Source organism: Photinus pyralis, unplaced genomic scaffold (genome assembly GCF_008802855.1).
Source record: "Photinus pyralis isolate 1611_PpyrPB1 unplaced genomic scaffold, Ppyr1.3 Ppyr1.4_LG4, whole genome shotgun sequence".
Taxonomy (NCBI): domain Eukaryota; kingdom Metazoa; phylum Arthropoda; class Insecta; order Coleoptera; family Lampyridae; genus Photinus; species Photinus pyralis.
The window spans coordinates 45,008,826-45,030,349 of NW_022170511.1; the positions used below are offsets into that span (position 1 = coordinate 45,008,826).

The 21,524-nt window shown below is 38.8% G+C and overlaps 2 protein-coding genes across 2 annotated transcripts in view; one reads left to right on the forward strand and one right to left on the reverse strand.

Moving 5' to 3' along the window:
• LOC116167578 (dynein heavy chain 1, axonemal-like) overlaps positions 1-21,524 on the reverse strand; it is a 42,744-nt gene that overhangs the window by 11,134 nt on the left and 10,086 nt on the right. The window contains 25 exon segments of the mRNA XM_031482971.1: positions 1,457-1,626; positions 1,671-1,833; positions 1,879-2,109; positions 2,258-2,473; positions 2,522-3,051; positions 3,099-3,217; positions 6,672-6,834; positions 6,888-7,101; positions 7,146-7,464; positions 7,511-7,665; positions 11,734-11,825; positions 12,653-12,763; positions 12,813-13,231; positions 13,272-13,385; positions 13,431-13,733; positions 16,448-16,611; positions 16,658-16,842; positions 16,845-17,028; positions 17,078-17,305; positions 17,343-17,475; positions 17,523-17,700; positions 17,747-17,938; positions 17,985-18,245; positions 18,292-18,472; positions 18,517-18,759. Coding sequence (XP_031338831.1) covers positions 1,457-1,626; positions 1,671-1,833; positions 1,879-2,109; positions 2,258-2,473; positions 2,522-3,051; positions 3,099-3,217; positions 6,672-6,834; positions 6,888-7,101; positions 7,146-7,464; positions 7,511-7,665; positions 11,734-11,825; positions 12,653-12,763; positions 12,813-13,231; positions 13,272-13,385; positions 13,431-13,733; positions 16,448-16,611; positions 16,658-16,842; positions 16,845-17,028; positions 17,078-17,305; positions 17,343-17,475; positions 17,523-17,700; positions 17,747-17,938; positions 17,985-18,245; positions 18,292-18,472; positions 18,517-18,759 — 5,268 coding nt within the window.
• Positions 7,661-11,740, forward strand: LOC116167579 (thyrotropin-releasing hormone receptor-like). The gene is made up of 4 exons (XM_031482972.1): positions 7,661-8,563; positions 11,018-11,135; positions 11,191-11,296; positions 11,342-11,740. Exons 1-4 carry the CDS (start codon positions 7,796-7,798, stop codon positions 11,565-11,567), a joined length of 1,218 nt encoding a protein of 405 aa, XP_031338832.1. The 5' UTR covers positions 7,661-7,795; the 3' UTR covers positions 11,568-11,740.

The window sequence follows — 21,524 nt, forward strand, 5'->3', positions numbered from 1 at the left end:
CAATTTTAAAACTTGCAGTCGGCCATATTTTCCAAACTAAAGAATATATTGAAAATCGCGCAAAACCGTTTCGGGGGTATCGAGGGAGAACCCGAATGACGTTATGAGTGATAACCCCCCACCCGTCCTTAACCTCCCAGCTCCCCCTATTAAAAAAATCCTAAATGGCAACCCCATATTTGTGACACATCGTTGGAAAGCTACTGAAAAAGGCTTTCCAGTGGTACCAATAAAGTCAATATTCATTAAGACAATTTAACAAACATTTTATAATTAACAGTCATAAACTAAATGTTGACATTGAGGGATTTATGGAAAATTGGCCAAGAACTTCAACCTGAGCTGATTCATATTTTTATTGACTTACAGTACAGCTGAACGTTTGGAAATAATATTCATTTATGCTCCGAAAATCGATCATCTTTTAGAACAGCTAGAACGTTTAATGAGAGACATCCCGAGAGAAATGTAAGTCATGCCTATGTTCAAGATTTGGTCACTAATTCGAAGAAACGGGATGTGTCATCAATAAAAAAAGAAAGCAACCAAGATTGCTTAATGAAGCAGCTCAGGTTGAAGTTCTTGGCCAATTTGCCATAAATCCATCAATTATTATATTATTTATTATTATTATATTATTATATATACTGACGGCCTCGTGGGCTTACTTTTTTCTCGCGTGGCTTATTTGTAATATAACACACTTATACCATAAATAACTATTATCCATGTTAATAAATAAAAAAATTGGACTGCGCAAATACAAAAAGTTGGGCGGCGCATGCGCAATATTTTTTTCATCTGCATTGTTGCTTGAGGTTTAAGGAATGTTTACTAATACAGAAAACCGAACATTCATATGTTCTTTGTAACAAGAATTATAAAAGAAACCCTTTTTTTTTGGCGTGGGCAATTTTTGGGTTGTAACTTTTTGGCCCGTTAGTTTACTCAAGCGAAAAACAATGGCGATCTTTACCTGTACCAAAGGGTACTCTTTGCCTGTACCTAATCAACTACTGTAATGGTTATTTACATAAGTCAGGAAAATGACATTACTGGTGAGGAAATATTGAAGTACGAGGCCCCGTCGAGGCCGAGTACTTTAATTTCCGAGTCAGGTAATGTCATTTTACTGACGAGTTTTGTATTATTATTTTATGACAAAGTAATTTGTAATTAATATTCAAATACTTTTTTTTAGTAATCTCCATTCCAACTCTGATTGTAAGTATATTGCTTAATTATGACGATATGAAATATTAGGAATACGATATGGGTAGAATATTTAAACTCGATTTACTGAACAGATGCCGATTGTTCTGTGACAATAATGAATGTAGTTAAGACGGGCATATTGTACTACTCTAAACTAGGTGGCAGCATATTCTGGTACACCTTTTAATACCATCAAGAATTGGCGCGAACCGGTTGACTTACTATCTTACTACGATATTACCTGCGTGTCTGAAAATAAAAACACGGTCTCCCTTTTGTGCAAACCGGCTTTGAGCATTAAGGTTTTCACATCCTCCCTCCACTCTGAATTACCGTAGGTTTTGCTGAGCTCGATTTGGAAGCTAATAAAGTCGGCCATGTGAGTCGACAAACGCGTTAAGCTTTGCCTTCCTGTAAACAAATTAAACGCGCGCTAGTACAAGAGGTAACATTACCGGATCCTCCCATTCCCAGTAATAACGCGTTTCCCATCGGTTGCCGAATAATTCTTGCAATACGACACACATGCGAAATGGCGTCAAGAAACAGCACAAGCTTCATGGGCCTTGTCGACTGAGCATTGTACTCGCTTAAATAGTGATCTAAAACGTTAGACAACTAAAAAGATCGAGATTAAGAAAGATCGGTAACAGACACATATACCATTTCCATGTTTGTAATATGGCAGTAGACACGGGAGTCAGAAGTGGGATCTAAAAAATCTCCAAACAGTATAGTTTCGGTTCCAATAAATTCAGCTTCCATTTTGAAGTTGGTAGACACGATCGTTTTCAGTAGATTATCGAACCAAACGCGATCCTGTTCGTTGACCAACCGATCTTGGAATACGCGACAACACTCGTGGTACCACAATATTAACAAATTCCTTAACGACTGAAACAAACGGTTCATTGCACTTTGGGAGCTTCTTTCTTAATCAATAAAATTTTCCGCAAATAAAGTAATGAAATGGAAGCACTACAATTAGAATCCATTCAAGTTAATCAATTTTGAAAGCATAAACTAAAAAGTGTTGACTTACAGACAACGGTTCCGGGGTCATCATCAAAACGCCTTGAATAACTTTACTGAGATCCCTTAAATTGAACGTGTAATGAGTCTTCGCCGGCGTCGGCAGCAATTCTCTCAAGATTGTCGAATAGACCTCCAAGCTGCCCAGGAGGAGCGGTTCGAAGTACGGGTTGAGATTTTGAGTTCGGTCAATCCAGAATTTCAATATTGTTCCGAAAATCGTAATCTAAAAGGCGCTCGGGTTTTGCAATTACCATGTAGCGGACGAGCTTACTTTACTGGAGTCCTCCAGCTCGGTGAACGCCAAATAATGAAAGTGTCTTAATAACCGTGCGGTTATCGGATTTCGTCCACCTCCCGGCGGTCCCATGGCCGCAGCAAAGTTGATATCGATTAATGTTCTGAATTCGCCGATATTTCTACGATCGTACCAGCCGTGGAAGTCCATCCACTGGCGGATAAGTTCAATCGGCGGTTGCGCACCGTAAACTTCCAATGCGGGCATGTTAAAGTCGTCGATGAAAAATACCTGCCTTTTTAATACCGGCGGCCCGAAGATTCCTTTTCTTCTTCTGTCCAGCTTTGAGTCGATCAAATCCTGCGTTTGGTTCGAAGTGGTGCGAGCGGAAAAATTGATAAAGTCGCAAATGAACTTCTTCGGCATGTTTCTACCCAACTTTCCGACCACGGTGAGCGTTTTTCCGGTACCGGTAGGACCGACGCAGAGGACGTTCTTTTCATTGTTCAAGATGATGCCGACGAGTTCCGCGTTTCTGATGTTATCGATCGTAGGCACCTCGATATCTGTTCGAAAGAGTAGGGGAAATTGAGCTTGGAGTCAGATTTAAAACCTGAATATTTTGTGTCGTTGGTTATTTTGCACGGTTCCGCGTTTTCCATCCAATTGTGCCAGGTTGGCGGCATCGGCTCGTTGTCGTCGGTTGGATCGGTGAATCCGCCGTCGTGCAATCTGAAAATAAAGCCCACTTATTGCTGGCGAAAGCTAGCAGTCCAAAAGTTCCAATTAACAAAAATAAGTTTGGTCAAACGGCCTGTAGCTCTGGACATAATAAAAGGTTTCTTATTTTAAGAGATACGAAATTGTTAAATTATATGTTCAGTCCTAAAATGAAACTAAGTACTCGCAGCGCATCAACTTCCATAGCTATAATGTTAATATTGATCTTATTACAAAAACAGCGGGGTGATCGGAAAACTTGATTCCAGTCGGGATCATTCGGGTCGAGTCCAGTCCGATATATCCGAGTCTAGCTGAGTCTACTTGAGTCCACTGTGTTATTTATGAATTATCTATAACCGCCGCGAGCCCATATCTCGATCTGTTCTTTGTGCTTGCTCTTCATCATGCGCACATGTTCAGTCGAATCAATTCGAGTTGTATTGATTCGAGTCCAGTCTGTTGAGTCGATTCGAATCGAGTGTAGTCCTGTTGGATCCAGTCGATTGTAGTCGAGCCCAGAAATTTTACCTTTTCATTGTGAACACCCTGTATCACTAATCTAACTTTCTCATTGTCAAAGTGTTGCTTTTTACTCGGATCGCATTATTGGTCAAATTTTATTTCCTAATGTCAAAAAAGGTCACTACGATTCATCAAAGTGTAGTCTGCTTATGGGAAATTTTATTTATTTATTGTCCCTCTTGTTCTAGGCTCTCAACCGGCTTACGCCCAATTACAGAGTAACATTAAGTGATAATTAAGTTTTTATACTGGTAGCGCTATCTAACGGTAAAACTATAGCACCTCCGAAAACCATATCGAAATTATTTTCTTAAATTATCGATCTCACAAGTAATCTAACTCAAAATAGACTTGAGCCTGCACATCTACACTATAGCAGAAAGCTTTCAGTGAAAATTTGAAGTCTCTAGCTATTGTAGTTGCTGAGATCTCAGCCGGACAGCCGGCCAGCCAGCCATAACGAATATAATAGCGTATTTTTTTCAAAAAATGCGCTAAAAATCAAAAAGTAAATAGGTTTCAATGAGCGCGTTCATAAGACACAACTGTTGTGGAACAGTTACACGTCTTATGATTACGTCGCTACTTTTACGCTCTTTACGGAGCAGTCGGCCATTATTAGTAGCGCTACACATGTCAAAGTATGGATTGTGACATAAGACCACAACTGTTAACTAACTGTTATGTCTTATGAACGAGCCCAATGTAGAGGTTAACAATTGACCATCCAAACAACTAAAAATAAACAGTGCTTTGTTTAAAAAATCAGTTATTTAATTACACCGTAAAAATCGGACACCCTGTATATTAAAAAATAATTTCTATAGACGCGCAACCATCTATAATTGACATTTGCACAAAAGGTAAAGGTTTTTACCAGGTATGAGCTAGGGGTCCTGACCCTGTATAATTAATTGCAATATCAATGCAATAAGTGTGCATTTTTAATTTGAAAAAATTTAAATTGGTTTCGCAACCGTGCGACCCTTGGTACGACGCGCCCCTAGGCCCCCGCCTTATGAGCCTAGTGCTAATCCAGCCCTGTCTGTGGCTGACGTGATGCTCATCGGAGGCCTTTGAAATGCGTAGCGTCCAAATGGCATTATAAAAGTCTATAACAACCGAGAGCCTATGGTCTAGTAGCTACAATTAGAGCCAGGGATTCGGATAGCTCGGATAGAATCGTGCTTTCGGATGGTACTCATTCATTGGGATTGGTGTAATCAACACATTTGCTTTGTCTTGGCACCTCTCCCACATACCGTTCTATATCTTATGTACTCGTATATACCTTTTAAATCCAAAATGTACAGGGAATATCCTGTCCATCTTATGTATAGGTATACCATGTATATTCATTATGGACATAAGTACCTATTTGATGTCCAGTATGGATATTTTATAAATATACATTTTGGATGTAATATGGATGTTTAGGCACACATAGTATAAAACATATGCATCATAAAATATACTAGGAGTATCACGCACATTGTATGTATGTTTTATGTACCTATATTAAAAGTACACCTGAGCATATACCTCGCGATGATATTGTATGTATATACACATGGGATTGTAATGCATGTATACAGGGTGTCCATTTTTCGAGTGCATCTATGGGGATCTCACTTACCTTAAGAGATAGAAAATTGGTTAAATGGGGGCAAAGTTGCCAATTTTTGTGCTAAATAAGAATCTGAAAAGAAATTTGAAATATCTTCAATAGTTTTGAAGTCGATAATTTTTTTATGATAAACTAATCGTAGTAGACATTTCTAATTAACACATTATTCGGACACTTTTTAATGGAGATTTCAAATATGGCATCCTGTTTTTAATAACTTTCAAGATGACTGAGAAACACGTAGAAACTTTAGTTTTTCTTATGGACGCCATTTTGAATTTTCACATTTTGAGATTACGTCTTCTTTCTCTTTACAACGATATATCACACATGGTGGTTCTATCACATTTTTCCTAAAAATACAATTTTTAATTTTTTGAGAAGAGTGCTTTGAAAAAACAAAACGTTCTTTTGTTGTAAACAAAAGTTTGACAGTTTGATCCATCAATTAGAACAAAATACATCACGTGTTCAAATTGCCCACCTCCTAATTGAGTGAGAGTGCTCACAATTCTATGATCAAGTTCGGCTGGCAATATTTTGTAAATTTCATTTTTCATTGTTCCCCACAAAAAATAGTCCAAAGTTATTAATGAGTTTGTTGATCGCTTTTATACGGCGATACAGTCACCCGGAAATTGGCATCTCGGATACACCTGTCATTGCGTCTTATGGAGGCGTAAACAAACACACGCATAATTATATCGGATTTATGGCTCAGTGGTAGAGCATTGGGTTATAAATCCGGAGGTCGGGCGTTCGAACCTGGGTTGAGGTGAATTTTTCATCTGTGGCGGAAATGGAAATTACCTTAGGCCAATTCCGAGCATTCCTACCGGCTACTCCGAATTAGGTTTTCCTGCAGTTTTCCTAATTCGTTAGGTAAATACAGGAGTAGTATAGAACAACTAGAGACCTTCTGCAGAGGCACCTCTAAATAGCATTATGTGGGTCACTCTGTAATTGGGCGCATGCCTGTTGAGGGCCCAAAACAAGAGAGGGATAATAATAATAATAATTCTCGGGTACAGTCGCTCGCTAGTCCCAGTCGCGCGGTGATTTTACGACTATGGGCAAATGATGGGCTATTGGTTCATTGCAACTGTTTTGCACGAGGATACTTTTTCATTAGTCCGCCACTGCACTGAAAATACATCGTCGAAAAAGTACCTCACTGCGCACAATGCCCAAAGTCTGCGGTTTTGATATAAATTTTCTATCTCACCCTGTATAAAAGCGGTCTTACTAACGTGCGGGTGGTAAAAATATAATTTCGATTGACCTTAATTTACCAGAATGTGTGGAAGTGGTTACCTGTAATCATAAACAAGGCCCTCGGATGGGAATTTTGGACCATGGTCATGTTCATCCATAAGATTCCGCAGCCAATTGTTAAATGCCATCCTACCATAGTTGTCACAAGTTGCTCCTATAGTCCATGTTAAACACCATACAAACCATGGTACAATAAGATCGGCTACGAACAGGAAACACGGTTTTTAAGTAGACCAAAACTGTATCGTGACTTACGAATTAATTTCAAAAACTGAGCCGCGGGTGGAGGCTTGTTGTCTTTGCCGGCCAGCGGGCCCAATCTAAAATCCATTAAATGCAAAAAGGAAGTTACAATCGCAGAATCCACCGAGACCAAGATTTCCCTCAATTTCGAGCGTAGAAGTTCTACAGCCGGTAAGAGGTATATTTCAAATAATTCGTTAAATTGACTCGCGAACTCTACAGCCAACTAAAACAAATCGATTAATGAAGACACCTAGGTGGTTGACCTACTTGAGGCAAACGCCTAATCCAGCAATTTAAATAGGGCTGAAGTCCCAAAATTCCAGGCTCCAAGTACACCATACCGCACCTCGACACCGTTGCCGGCGAGGCGACGGCCAAATCGGCAACTTCAAAGATCATAGTTTGAGTGTCTCTCAATTTGATAATCTCCCCGCTACTCAAACAGAGCTTTTTGTTGTCGTCGAGGACGGTGTTCATGTTCTCTATCCAAACCGCATCAACCGGCCCATCAAACACGTACCACCGCTTATCCTTATCCGTCGCGCTGCAACCAATTCGCACGAGCGACGGCAAAATTCCGTCCGTCCTGCCGGCAGTTTGGCGTAGTACAAGACGCGAAACAAATTACTTACCACTCGTGAGTCTGCAAGTCGAATTCTCCGTACAATTGTCCCATTGTGATCGACTTCGGATTCAAAACGTAAGTGTGTACAGGCTGAAAGGGGTAACCGCCCGGCGTCGGTTTGCCCCTCAAAACGGTCATCGCATCCTTCAGAACCTCGTAACACTGTAAAAATACGAACGCGATATTTTAATAAGTACGCATGCGGAAGATTAATTTGAAGTTCTCCAGTTAGTCATAGTTAGCGTCGCGACGCCAGAACACTTCCGCACCTGTGAGCGCGTAATCTTTCGAAATGACGGGAGACGTACAGATCGGGGATTTCTTTCAAAATTTAAGTTACTACGACGATTACGACGGCGGCTTCGCCCCGTGCGAGCCGTTTAGCGGTTATTTAAATTTCTTCCACGTTTATTACATCCCGTTTATTATTTCGGTCGGATTAATTGGTAATTTGCTGTCTTGCATTGTGTTTTTAACGACGCATCTACGTATGCGAAGCTCCAGCTATTACTTAGCCGCGCTGGCCGTCGCCGATTTTACCTTTCTTGCCATTCTTTTACTTGTACACTGTAGTTTTAACAACGTAATCGAAATCTACAATCAAAAGGGCTGGTGCCAATCTTTCGTCTATCTGAGCACGGTTTGCAGCACGTTAAGCGTATGGCTGGTGGTCGCCTTCACCGTCGAAAGATTCATCGCCGTCCGTTACCCACTGCAACGTCCCCAAATTTGCACGATCGCAAGGGCGAAACTCGTCATCTCCGTGCTATGCCTGATCGCGCTCATCTCCCAGATTTACATATTTTGGGTCGCCGGAATCGTCGAAATGGCCGACTATCCGATATGCGAGATGCTACCGGAGTACCAAGAGCTGATGAAGGTTATCAACTTCCTGGACACGATCGTAACGCTGATCGCGCCCGTTACGTTGATCATCGCGATGAATACGATGATCATACGGAATTTGTTGCAATTCAGAAAGAAATTTCAAAACGGGTCTCTCGAGGACAGTCTGTGCAATAGCAATCAGGAGTCGGATCTGCACAGATCTCAAACTCAGGTGAGTGCTGGATCTGGTCATGGAATCAAAATCATTTTTTTTCTTATGCCCCTGAATATTCCCATATATTTCTGAACTCACCATAGCCTATTTATTTCTTTAAGGGCAATTTTTTTAATGGCATCTCTGTATAAAAATGAAAAAAAGTGGATGGATGTAGAGATGAAATTTGAACACTACTTCGAGTCGGAGAATAATGGAAACTAAAGCTTTCTGTTGAAAAGAAACAACTACCTATTATACGTCCGGTCGTCTACTATAAAAACAGTCGCAGGTGGTCGCCCACTGCAAAACACGTCTTTTTCTTCGCATCGGCTAGTTAGAGCTGAAAATATAATAGCACAATTTGTGTACACCTCACAAACGACCAGTTTTGTTGGTGTGACTGTTTTCATACTAAGAAGAGCAATAATAAAAACTCAAAAAAAAACATTAATAAATAGCAATTTGGATTTGCATTAAAAACACTTTCGGCAATTTCAAAAGCAGAACTTAGTAGGGTATCGTGAAGCTTTTTGATCAGGTCAATTAAAATTATCAGCTCTCTAAAATACACTCCTTTTGATAATACTAATCAATATTCACCCTAAAATAAAGATAGAAAGTTGTATACCCAATTTGAAATAATGCAAAACTATAGTGGAAGGAGTGGCGTATTAGAAAAAAAAGCTTTTGGGCAATATTTTGTTTCCTCACATATAAAGCTATTGAAAAAAAAATTGTGCCACCACCCACTCTTGGGTACAGACTAATTATTTTTACTTGATATGTTATCACGTTTACCAAACCACTCGAGATGAGTTCATTTTTGTTGTTAGCAATCTAGATGCATTTGTGAAGAATATATGCACCTATTGATTAATTCTCACAGGGAATGAAAATGGCATGGTGTTTTATACATCGCCCAATAGAAAAAATTTGCTGTGGCTATGTTATGCTTCAAAAGTGTACGTCCAAATAGTGGGATGGGATTTTTTACCCCAATGCGATATCGCCCTTATTAACGTGCGGGTGGTAAATAGTATACAGGGTGTTTTCTTGGGAGCTTTAGTTAAACGTTTCTGGAAAAGTAAAGTAGGTAGATTTTTGAAAATTTGTACTTAGGAGTTACTCTGAAGGCCGAATCGATGTAAAATATTTTTAAAATGGTCGCACTTCCGGAAACGCCGGAAGTATATAGTAACTTCGTTATTTTAAATAGCAACCCCCATTTTTTATTGGATTTTTGGATTCTACGTGAAATTTCAGTTCTTTTGATACCCATATGTCGATATCTACCATTTATGGTTTTTAAGTTATTTTGACTATAAGAAAAAAAATGGCGGATGCAGATGGTACCTTGATAATTGATTACTTGAAAACAGTTGTAGTCATGGCAACCTATTTTTATCAGTGCATAGAGAATGAATGAGTTTTTAGTCTTTGAAGTTTCATAAATTTGGATCTCCATAGGGGCGGTCGTACGCAACTTAATTTTTTTTAAGTGCACTAAAAGAAAGCCCTATTCTTTCAGGTACCATCTGCATCCGCCATTTTTTTTCTTAAAGTCAAAATAACTTAAAAACCGTAAATGGCAGATATCGGCGATATATGGGTATCAAAAGGTCTGAAATTTCACGTAGAATCCATAAATCCAATCAAAAATAGGGGTTGCTATTTAAAATAACGAAGTTACTATCTACTTCCGGTGTTTCCGGAAGTGCGGCCATTTTGGAAATATTTTACATCGATTCGACCTTCAGAATAACCCCTAAGTACAAATTTTCCAAAACCTACCTATTTTACTTTCCCAGAAACGTTTAACTAAAGCTCCCAAAAAAACACCCTGTATTAAGAGATAAATGTATCAAGTTTAAAGCACGCGCAATAAATTTAAACGTTGCAAGAGATCAAGTATACACGTGTTTCTTATAGTCTTTTTTATTATACCTGCAATATAATTTAAAAATAAGGAAAATGAAATAAAATCATAAAGACGTAATACATGTCTAATTAAATGGGCTGTTTATTCGTAATTCCATGATTGCTATGGAAATGTTACTTGACATTTGCTTATAAAAATCACCGCCCATTCAATGGCTTGTTGCAAAAGCAGAAGAAAAGGCGGTAGGTGCAAAATCCAAATCCAATAAAGCCTGTTATAAAGAATATGAAAAGTTCTTTTCGTGAATGAAACGAATTACGAACAAAGTCTTAAATGCATTTGGCATATTATTTTGGCACGCAATTGAGTGTTGAAAACGGAGATCGTGATCCAGGTATAACAAAAAATGATTTAGTTGTTTCTTTGCCAACTGAAAAACACCCTGTCATGAGAAAACTTGACCCCTACCTTTAGGCACACAGTTCGTTTTTAATTTTTTACTTTGAATTAATTTAAAAGATTCGAGAAGACAACGCCTTGAATGTTTCTATGTTTTAGCAAACAAAAAATTAAAAATACTGTTTTTAAAGATTGATGTTTCAATCCGAAGAAATTTATCGACCGAGCAATTTCCCAAACGCTCCTCGGCGACCAACAGCATCCGGAAGTACAGATTGTTCTTCCAAGCGCGACATTTGGACAAGCAGAGTAAGCGGAACGAAGTAGGTAAAAGCGTCAGCGGTAACATTTGTCTTGTTTGCAGATGCAAATTATGGAAACAAAAATTTGTTGTCGACAAGAAACCAACAAAATATCACCAAAATGTTGCTGCTAATATCGTCGGCTTTTATTTTGTTTAACTTGCCCAGGTACGCGAGCCCTAAACTGTTGGAAGCTAACCGATTATTTTTCAGTTACGGAATACGCCTGTATGTGTTTTTCGTCTACACCATTTGGCACAAGAGCCCCCCGGACGTTTTATGGTGCCTCCAGCAGTTCGCGATGCTCCTATTTTATACGCACTTCAGCATCAATTTCCTTCTATACGCGATGTGCGGCATCACGTTCCGCCGATGCCTCTGGCAAATACTGTGCAACAAAGTGACAAAATTGAAGCGTCGCGTTTGTCGATTTAATTAGATGTCCAATAAATAATAATGAGTCAATGGAGACGCTGCCTATCGATTGTGTAAGCGATGGGAAGGGTTTTAAGGTCTTAGTATGGCGAATTTATGGCCGTAATTAGTCGCGGGAGTGTTCCGGCTAATTAGATTAATGCAAATAGGAAACAAACAAATTTACGCACCTTCGTCTTACCCGATCCAGTGGGCCCTACTAACATTAATCCGTGACGTACTACTGTTGTCTCGTATAATTGGATTACTTTAATGACGTACTCTGTAAATAAGAATGTTTATTATGCTCCTTAATTTATGTGAGGATATAAAGGTGTGATTCTGAGTCAATTTCTATTTATAAGTTGCCTACAGTATATTTGGGCACATTGTTCTTCAATCGTTCCAACATCGATAGCCACTTTAATCGTAAATCGCCCATAAACAAGTAAATCTTTAGCGAATTTTCGTGGGAGTTTCAGGTGTAAGGTAACCGGTTCTATTCAAACTATTTGCTGCATGTGCCTTTTTCTTTTTTGACTGTTAGGTAACCCCTTCTACGAACTAACAGTCTTTTAACCATATGTTTACTTTTCACAAATAACAGTAATTATTATTTATCACTTACAATTTATATGCATCGAAGTTGGAACTGAACTCGAAACACAATACGATTTGCTTACATAGCAAGCAACATTGTTTCTAGAATGTTCTCATATGCTTAAGGACGCTTCAGAATGTTCTAGAACAAAATACGTCATATTTCCGGGGAAGATTGCGTCATATCTTCAATTTTTTATCGCCTCGATGTCTATCGGGATTTTTGGAATATTCGCTACACTATACATATACTCAAAATACGGTTTGGAGTCGGACCTGCCATAAGGAAAAGTTTGTGGTATGTTCACATATCTTTTTCCTTTTTTATAAATAATTTCTTATTGTAAGGAACATGAAAAAAAAAAACAATTGCAGCAAGTGGTCCTAATAAAAGAACCCCTTGTTTGGGCTAAGGGGAGTATAATGATATGTGAATGAGAAAATGTTTATTTAAGTCATTACTCCAAACTTGTAGAGTGTTTCTGTATTTGAGTACTAAAATTTGCTTACCGTCAACGTCTTCCAATCCGTGTTTAATAATCATCTTCCTTATAAACTCCTCTAACAGACCGTAATCTACAGCCTCCTCTTTCATTTTGGGGAACAAATCAGAAACAATACCTTAAACGAAAGCTCAGTAATATCTCAGAAAAATCGCTTAAGTGTATACCATAAAACAATTTCAAATCATCTTTTAAGAACTTGGGTACATTAACAGCCAACAACGCCCTGAGAATAATCTGCCGCTCGTCCATATCTGGATTTTCACGTTTCAAATTTCCAGCGACGGCGATGACAGTTTTAACAGCTCGCATGCCGAAATCGTAGTGGTCCTGGCTGCTAAGCTGCTCGGAGCTCAATTTAAATGTAGTCGTGATTTTATTAGCGAGCTGCTTCGCGTTGCTGAACCCGAACGAAAAAAGCGATATTTCGGCGATTAGGCCGTAATTGGGCACCATCATCGAAACCGGCCGAAAGAGAGCTTTTAGGTTATCGGGTAGTTCGGTACGTCCCGCGTATCCGGGGTTCATGGTGATGAAGACGGCACAGGACTGCTTCAGTGCTATCTCGACACCCTCAAATATAAATCTACGAGAATACAAATGACACGAACGAAAAATTCGCTTACGAGTCCATTTTCGCCTGCTGCGCCTTTTGTATAGTCATAATTTGCTGAGCGACTACAGACAGCACCTCAATATCGATCCTGTTAAACTCATCGAAGCACGCCCAAGCACCGGAGCTACTCAGACGTTAACATCTGTGAGTACAGTAGATTATAAGTTACCTAGCAAGCCCCTTAAAGAATTTTCCCATGGCCATAAAATCGAGTTGGTCCGAACAATTGAACACGACACACTGTATCGCCATCGCCTTTGCCAGATCTTTCGTGGTTTCAGTTTTTCCGGTACCGGCGGGTCCCGCCGGCGCACCTCCGAACTTGAGATGTAGAGCTCCGGTCAGGGTCAAATAGCAGCGGTCGGTCAGGGGAGTTATGACGAGTCGACCGCTGTTGCCCAAATACTCGTAGCCGTACTGAAACTCGGCATTAACCGCTCTCACTTTTAGTTCTTGCTCCACCCAGTAGTATCTACACATTTAGAATGTTTTCAACTGAATATAGATGTTTGTAAAATATACCAACACTTGGAGCCATTTGATAATAATTAAGGTTGATAAAGTTGGGACCCCCACTTTGCCTAAATGAAGTAAAAATATGCCTATAATTTAGGACTAATTAAAGACTAATTTGTACCCGCTTAGTTCCGCGCCGGAAAACCGATTCTAAGGTGGGGGTGAAATCAAGTTAGCACACCCCACGTTACAATCGGGTTTTCCGAATGATATTTTATTAGTCAAATCCCAAATTAAATTTTCATTGTTTAAACAATTTATACATTATATTTACACAATTTTTTACCCAAAAAGGGCAATTCTCAGAATTAATATACAGAAATGGAACGTATAAATTAAAGACTAATTTGTATCCACAAAATTAAAATTTGTATCCGCTTGGTTCCGCCGGAAAACCGATTCTAAGGGTGGGGGTGGTAACTAGACATCAAGTTAGCACCCCCACTTTTTATTTATTTACTTATTGCCCCTCTCTGGTTATGGGCCCTGAACAGCCTTTCGCCCAATTACAGATTGCAATTTTATTAGTCGCATCAAAAACTATGAATTAAAGACTAATTTGTACCTATGTTAGATTTTCATTGTTTAAACAATTTTTATTAAAAAAGGGCTAATAAAATTTCAATCGGAAAAAGTGGGGGTGCTTGATTTCTAGTTAGTACCCCCACCTTAGAATCGGTTTTCTGGCAGAACTAAGCGGGTACAAAGTCTAATTTTGTGGGTACAAATTAGTCTTTAATTAGTCCTAAATTATAGGCATATTTTTGCTTGATTTGGGCAAAGTGGGGGTTTCAACTTTATCGGCTTTAATAATTAATATAGTCCAGGCTAAATTTATTTTCGCATAACCTCCAATTTTCCTAGAAAAACCGGACAAACGGTTTTTTTTAGTTTTTGATTCTTATTTTAGCAAAAAAAAGGGATTTGAAATTTCCAGAAAACAGCATGTTTTATGATAAAAACGGGGACGATTTTTGGGTCCGTAAAGTTGAACCGATACCGAGATTTCACGATTTCGAGAAAAAAAACCCTCTGTTTCAGTGGGATGAAAAATCTTTTTTTTTTCATAGAACACAGCTATTCCAGATAGCCATATTTTACTTATATTTTAATAATCAAAAATAAAAATATTATTACAATAAAAAAAATTTCAAGAAAAGTGGCAAAAACTGGGGGAACAGTTTATATACACGGTTTTTGACATGGTAAATAGTTTTTTTTGCAACTAAATTATCATATTTGATCCACGCTAACAAAGATTTTTTTCGAAATCTGTCTTCTTGATTCTTTTGAATGTCTGCTGAAATATTGTCTTTTGTTTCCTTATACTCAACTGTTTCAGTTAAAACATCTTTATTATATCTTTTTTCTGCATTTCTACAGCAATCAAAACAATTCGAATTAAAATCGAATTCTTTGCTTTCCGAACAATTTGTTTCTCTTCTTTTCTTCTCTTCTTCCTGCATGTTTCACAGCTGATGCAATTGCACTTAAAACTGTGTTTCCAGTTTTTGGCGATTTTCTCGAAGTTTTTCTATTGGAATAATATTTTTTGTTTTTGTTTATTAAAATATAAATCCTCTCGAAAATTTTGCTACTCCGCGCACCTCTGTACGATGAAAAAAAAATAGATTTTTCATTCCCTAGAAAAAGAGGTGGTTGTTTCAGAAATCGTGAAATCTCGGAAACGGTTCAACATTACGGGCCCAAAAAAACAAGCTGTTTCTTCCAAATTTCAAACCCTTACGACTTTTTTCCGCAAAAATTAGAATTAAATTGGAAGTTATGTGAAAATAGTGTGATACAACAGTTGTTCATTTTTTTATTCTCTATAACTTTTATATTGAACATTTTCGCCTAAAATTAATAGTTTTGTCACAAATTGCAAAATACCACTTTCCACCCCTTTCATCCTCCGGGATTTCACCCACGGAAACATTCAGCTGTTTTAATTATTTCTCCCCAATTTTTAATCCTTTCACCTGCATTTAAAACCCGGTTTGAACAGGTAACTAATTTTTTTTTGTTAAAAAATATACAGGGTGCCCATTATGTATGGAATATAGTTATTGGTTAATATCGAATGTATACAAAATTTTTCTATATGAAAGTTGCTTAACATTTTACTTCCCATAATAAGGCGACATTCAGTTGTTTTTATTTCAGAAAACAAATGACGTAACTGAAAACAATTGAATTTTTTTAAATGGCAGTGCACCTTTTTATTAGGCTCATTTGATAAAGATTGTTTTTCTCTTTGCGATGATGTAACATGTTAGTACCCTAATACAAGAAAATTTATTATAATTAGATCGATAACATTAATCCAGATATCTTACATCAAAATAAAACAAATGAACGTGTACGTTTCTTATTAAACCTTGAAGACCAAACGAAATTAGCAGTAAAATGCTTTTCATCGCATTGAAAATGTTAGCCATTAACTGCAAGACAGTAGCATAACTTATCACAAAAAACTTGAAATAAAAATTTATCATTTGTTTTCTGAAATAAAAACAATGGAATGCTGCCTTATTATGGGAAATAAAATGTTAAACAACTTTCAGATAGAAAAATTTTATATACAGTCAATATTTACCGAGATATATACTATATTCCATACATAATGGGCACCCTGTATAGCATGGACTAAAAGGTAATAGTTTATACCTCAGCTGGCTGATCCAATCGAAGTCATTAACGTTGGTAACGTTACTGTCGACTAAATTTTGGGTTACATCACGAGCATGCACCTCGATTACTATTAACGCGGATAAAATCTCTCGATGTAAATAGGTAAGTGAGCCTCTCACGAGCCCTCGAAGCTGATCCAGCTGAAACCTCCACGTGAGCCAGCACGTATGCATAGTTTTAACTTACGTTCTCCAAAACCACGTCGAAAAACGCGGCCAAGTCGCCCTTACTTAACGCGTCCTCCACGCCGTTGGTCCAATACGTTTGACAACCCGCTATTACAATCTGCCCAGGCCACATCAGTACCCACTCCTTCCTTTCCATGACAAATAACGTCTCCAATGAGTCCCCGTAGGTTGTTCTCACTGCAAACAATTTATTGGTGACACCAATTTTACAAATCACAGTGAGTACTTGCCGGTATTCTTCATGCTCTCCTCCAGGATAACGAGCCAGCACTCTACGTTTCCGGTAGGGTATAGTGAAGGGCGTAAGTCAATACCTTCGTCCTCGGCGGACCACATCTGGCTGATTTTCAGATCATCCTCAAATGTCAGCTGAAAGTAAACTTCGAGATTACACGACGGCGCAATAGCACCTCGGTACCCTCGCTATATTCTCGAAGCACTTCCGTAGGTGAGGCTGAACGGCGAGCGGATTGCGCGCCTGAGATAAAATCTCGAGCAGCTCGTCGTCGCTGAGAAAGTACAATCGCGGAAAGACCGACCTTTTCATCTCCAAGTAATTGGTCAGGCCTTTCTGCACGACCTCCAAGAGATGGTTGCACTCTTTCAGACTTTCCAGAAGTTTTTTGTCGGAACATGTAAGGATAATCTACAAATTGGGGATAGGCGGAGAGGAGGGCGCATACCGATGGGCAGTCGCAGGCGTTTTTCATAATTCGCCTCCAAGTTCTCTCCATGGTGCTGTACTTTTTGCTTTCAGTCGGTAACTGTTGCGTTATATCGGGACTGGCGAAGATCGGCTCAAGGTACATCCACTGTCTGGGAGCACAATGTAAAAGTGATCGGCGTGTAATTGGCAAAGGTACCTTTGCACTTCCATCCATTCCTCCAAGCACTCACTACAAGTCTTTAGCTTCTCTTCCCAGTTATCGATCCTCTCCTCAAAGGGCCCTTTGAATGGACTGAACGATAACTGTTGCGTCATAACGATGTGGTCGTCCAGCAGCTGCAGAATGTCGTCTGCCACTTTCATTATGTACGTTCCTAGAACCCAAAGTGACCGAGTTGCTTTGGTAAAGTGCGACAGTACCGGTAGTCTTGTATAATGTGAGCTCCATAAAGTTGTGGTCCCATTCGCGCACCATCTTATCAAGAACGGATTCGATGGCGTACTCCTTTCCGGCATTATCCCCAATCTTCGAAATGACGTCGCTGTAATTCTGAATGCCCAAAGCGATAAAATCGTTGAAGGTTATCGTCGGTGTCCAATTGACGACGATTCCTGCACGAGACTGGTTAACAGCAAAATTGGACTCCTGTTCACTTACCAGTTTCAGCTTTAAACGCATCCCAGTGCCGCTGTCTCATGCCGGGGTTGCGCAGTGTTTGTATTAGAGGTATCATCGGCTTGAAACTCTCAATTTGCTTCTTAATTTCCAGGGCGACGCTTTGCACCGCCTCGATTTCGACGAATAACTTTACAGATTTTATCATGGTCTTGTACATATCCGAAACTATCCCCTCGATAGCCTCGCCGTCGACGTTTACTAAAGGGTTGTCCATCCAAATTTCGTGCCATTTGAGCCATTCTAGAAATGGTCATCTGGACAACGAAGTGATACGGTTGTCACTTACCAGAGGCGGTAACCCACAAGTTTCTGTACGGCTCAAATTCCTTAATCAACTTCGTCAGTGTATCGTACGGAGTGACTGGCATTAGAAACAGCTTTTGCCTCTGGTTTAACATCTGCCCGTGCTCCTGCGCTTCCTTCATCGCCTTCCACAGTCGCTTTATTTCGAGCGCAATTTCGTGAACCTTCAAAGACGAAATTAGCTACGTTTCGAAATTGCGCCCGTTACCCTGTTAAAGTCCTTCTGGCCGGAAAGCTGCGTAACGATGACGGTAAAGTTTTCGATTTTCTCCTGGAGAACGCTCTCGTCGATCATTTGTATTTTTAAGTACTTGTCGAACTCTTCGTCGAGGTTCGCTTGTGCCCTTTCGATTTGTTGAGCAAGCCTGTATGGCCATCCAATGCAGTCCCACTTATTTTCAAAATCTTCTTGAGGTAATGAATACCAGAAGTAATCAAGCACGTCGTACTCCTGTACAGTGATACGTCTTAACATTCCAGACCACAAAGCCCAACTTGAAATTGTGACCACAATTCCCAAAATAATAGCTATTTATACTACAATCGTGAGTACAGCCCCACGTACCGCCTCTTGGCGTTTCACACCCGCAGTGTTTCCTTGAAACCAGTACCGCTAATCAAATGCCACTAGTTTCCAGGTCTCAAAACTATTGTAGGGAGCACATTTAACAATTTTAGATCTGAAAACCCAGTGGTATTAAACCATCCCCAACTGTAGCTCGAGTGACCCATGTTTTCCAAACCAGCTATCGACAAAATTACTAAGATTCGAAAGATAACTGAAAGCTTTATCCGATAGGAATAAAAAGGAACGTACAAATTTGATCTGGCGAGGAAATATTGAAGTGCGAGGCCCCTTTGGGACCGAGTACTTTAATTTTCGAGTCAAGTAATGTCATTTTACTGACGAGTTTTGTATTAAATTTTACCCAAAATCGTAGTCTGCTCTGTTCTGTCATGGAAACTAAAATTTCCTGACAGGAAGTAGGAATGAAAATAAAGGTTTGAGGATAATTTTGGGTAAAATAACAGAATGAACAGAATTTGTAGAGCAGAAATGCCAAAAAGACAATTCCAGTGCTATTTCTTTATGCGAAAAATGCATTATTAATTTAATTTAATAAAAGTAATACGGAAATGTAACAGATTTGCAGGAATGTGCGATAATCAACAGGTGTTCATCAGTATATTCGAATTTGTTGTAAAAACTAGCTCGTCATTGGCTAGGAATGAATCGGCGCACCAATCGCGTTTAGTCATTCGGCATGCGCGCCGCATTTACGAAGGTAACGTTCTAAAAGTGCTTAGCTCTTTTAATGAAATAATCGAGGAAATAATGTTTATATTCGTGTTTTATTATTAATAATAATTAAAAACGCCGTGATAATTAAAGTGCTAGAAAGTGGAAAACGTCGAAGCTTCCGCTTGATGAAGGAAACTAAGGTACTGTGCTGATAACAGTTTTTTGCAACTCAAAATTAGCTTAGATAGATCATATTTGTCGTTTGTGGCTCAAAAGAGAACATGTTAACAAGGGATGTGGACCATAGGTCCTTTCTGCCACTCAAAGAAAGCTTGAGTTTCTCCCTATGTCTACATTTAAATGACAAAATCTCATCTGAAAGGCGCCTAATTTTATGCAACCAAAATAACTTCTTAAAACAAATAAATATCTGGCTGCCACATTAATCAACTTGAATATTGTTGCTTCGGCTTCACAGAAACGGTAACCGGCTAATTACAATATCAACTGAATACATCGCACACGAACGAAAATAAAAATACGGACGGAATACTTATCCAATTAATTAATATGACAGCCAGATCTTCAATTGTTTGAGGTAGTTATTTGGGTTGCATAAAATTAGGCGCTCTTCAGAAGAAATTTTGTCATTTAAAAGTAGACATAAGGAAAAACAGTACACGTGAATCCCTATGTCTACTTCTTAATAAATAGCACTGAATATCAGCAAATAGGAGAATGGATCAACCACTTCATTTTAATATCTTGATGATTAGTGTAACCACTGTAAGTTATAACTTGCAACAAAAATGTTTATTTCAGCCTTAGCTTGGGAATAACATTTTTCACATTGAGTGTACGTAAAATTAGACTTACTCCTCGCTAAAGAACATATAATGATATAGTACAAGTTAGCATCGCTTCAGAATAAAATTTTCAATATATCGGTCGCCATCTTGAATTACTCGAAATGCTCCATTCCGGCAGAGTTGCATCAATCGGTTCAGAATAAGCTAACATCTAGTACTTGTAAACATTTAAGACAAAAAGGTGTTTTTAAAAGCAACCATACGTCCACACGTCCATACCCTTTTCTGTTTTATCCCCTTTTCTGTTTTTTTTTGGTGGAAATAAACATTATTATTATTATTATTATTAAAATGCTTTGCAGTTGCTATTGCTCTTCATATAATAACAGTCACGTCAATCATCGCAGATGGCCGCCCACTGCAAAACTGGTCGCCTGTGAGGTGTGCACAAATTATGCTATTATAGGTTCATCTCTATCTAGCTCATATGCGAAGAAAAAGGCATAAACTTTGCAGTGGGCGGTTACCTGCGACTGTTTTTATACTAGATGACGTAGAGTTGTATTATTACCCATAGGTCTGTTACGTTTGAGTACGCGTCATATCATTAGACAACAAGTATAAATTGTGCATAACTCGTGTGCAGCTTCTTTGCATGTTGTCCGCTCTTTTTAAAAGTGGCCGATATCGTGTTGAAATTTGGCGTACTGGTAAAGTAGGACGTTATTGATTTTCAGGAAGCAATTTATAGGGCTTCAAATGAATCGGAAACAGGAAAATCTGTGGGCAATATATAATAGAAATCAACGTATTTTATTCCCTAGGTCATGTATTGAGTTCGGAATTTCGCTAGATTATTCCCTATGACTCTTAAATGTGTAATAATTCAATATAACTCTTCTCTGTGGTCTAGGTCAAAAGTTTTAGAGCAAAATGTACCCAAAATAATTCTATTACATATGAATTTGGGGTTGTAAACCGGGCATTAGGCTGTCATTTGGGCGAGACGATTAGGGTGTGAGACAAAAAAGACGCTAGAGCAAAAAAGTGCGAGACAAAGGAGCGCAAAGCCAATAAGTCACGAGGAATATTTCTCACTACCCAAACAAAATTTTATTTTTGTTTAAAAATAAATAAACAGAGGGCTGGGGCGTTTTAATGCAC

Excerpts from the sequence above, each read along its gene's own strand:
- LOC116167579 (XM_031482972.1), top strand. The coding sequence starts at position 7,796 with ATGACGGGAGACGTACAGATCGGGGATTTCTTTCAAAATTTAAGTTAC. Across the intron at positions 8,564-11,017 it reads TGCACAGATCTCAAACTCAG|ATTGATGTTTCAATCCGAAG; the intron begins GTGAGTGCTGGA and ends CTGTTTTTAAAG. Across the intron at positions 11,297-11,341 it reads ATTTTGTTTAACTTGCCCAG|TTACGGAATACGCCTGTATG; the intron begins GTACGCGAGCCC and ends ATTATTTTTCAG.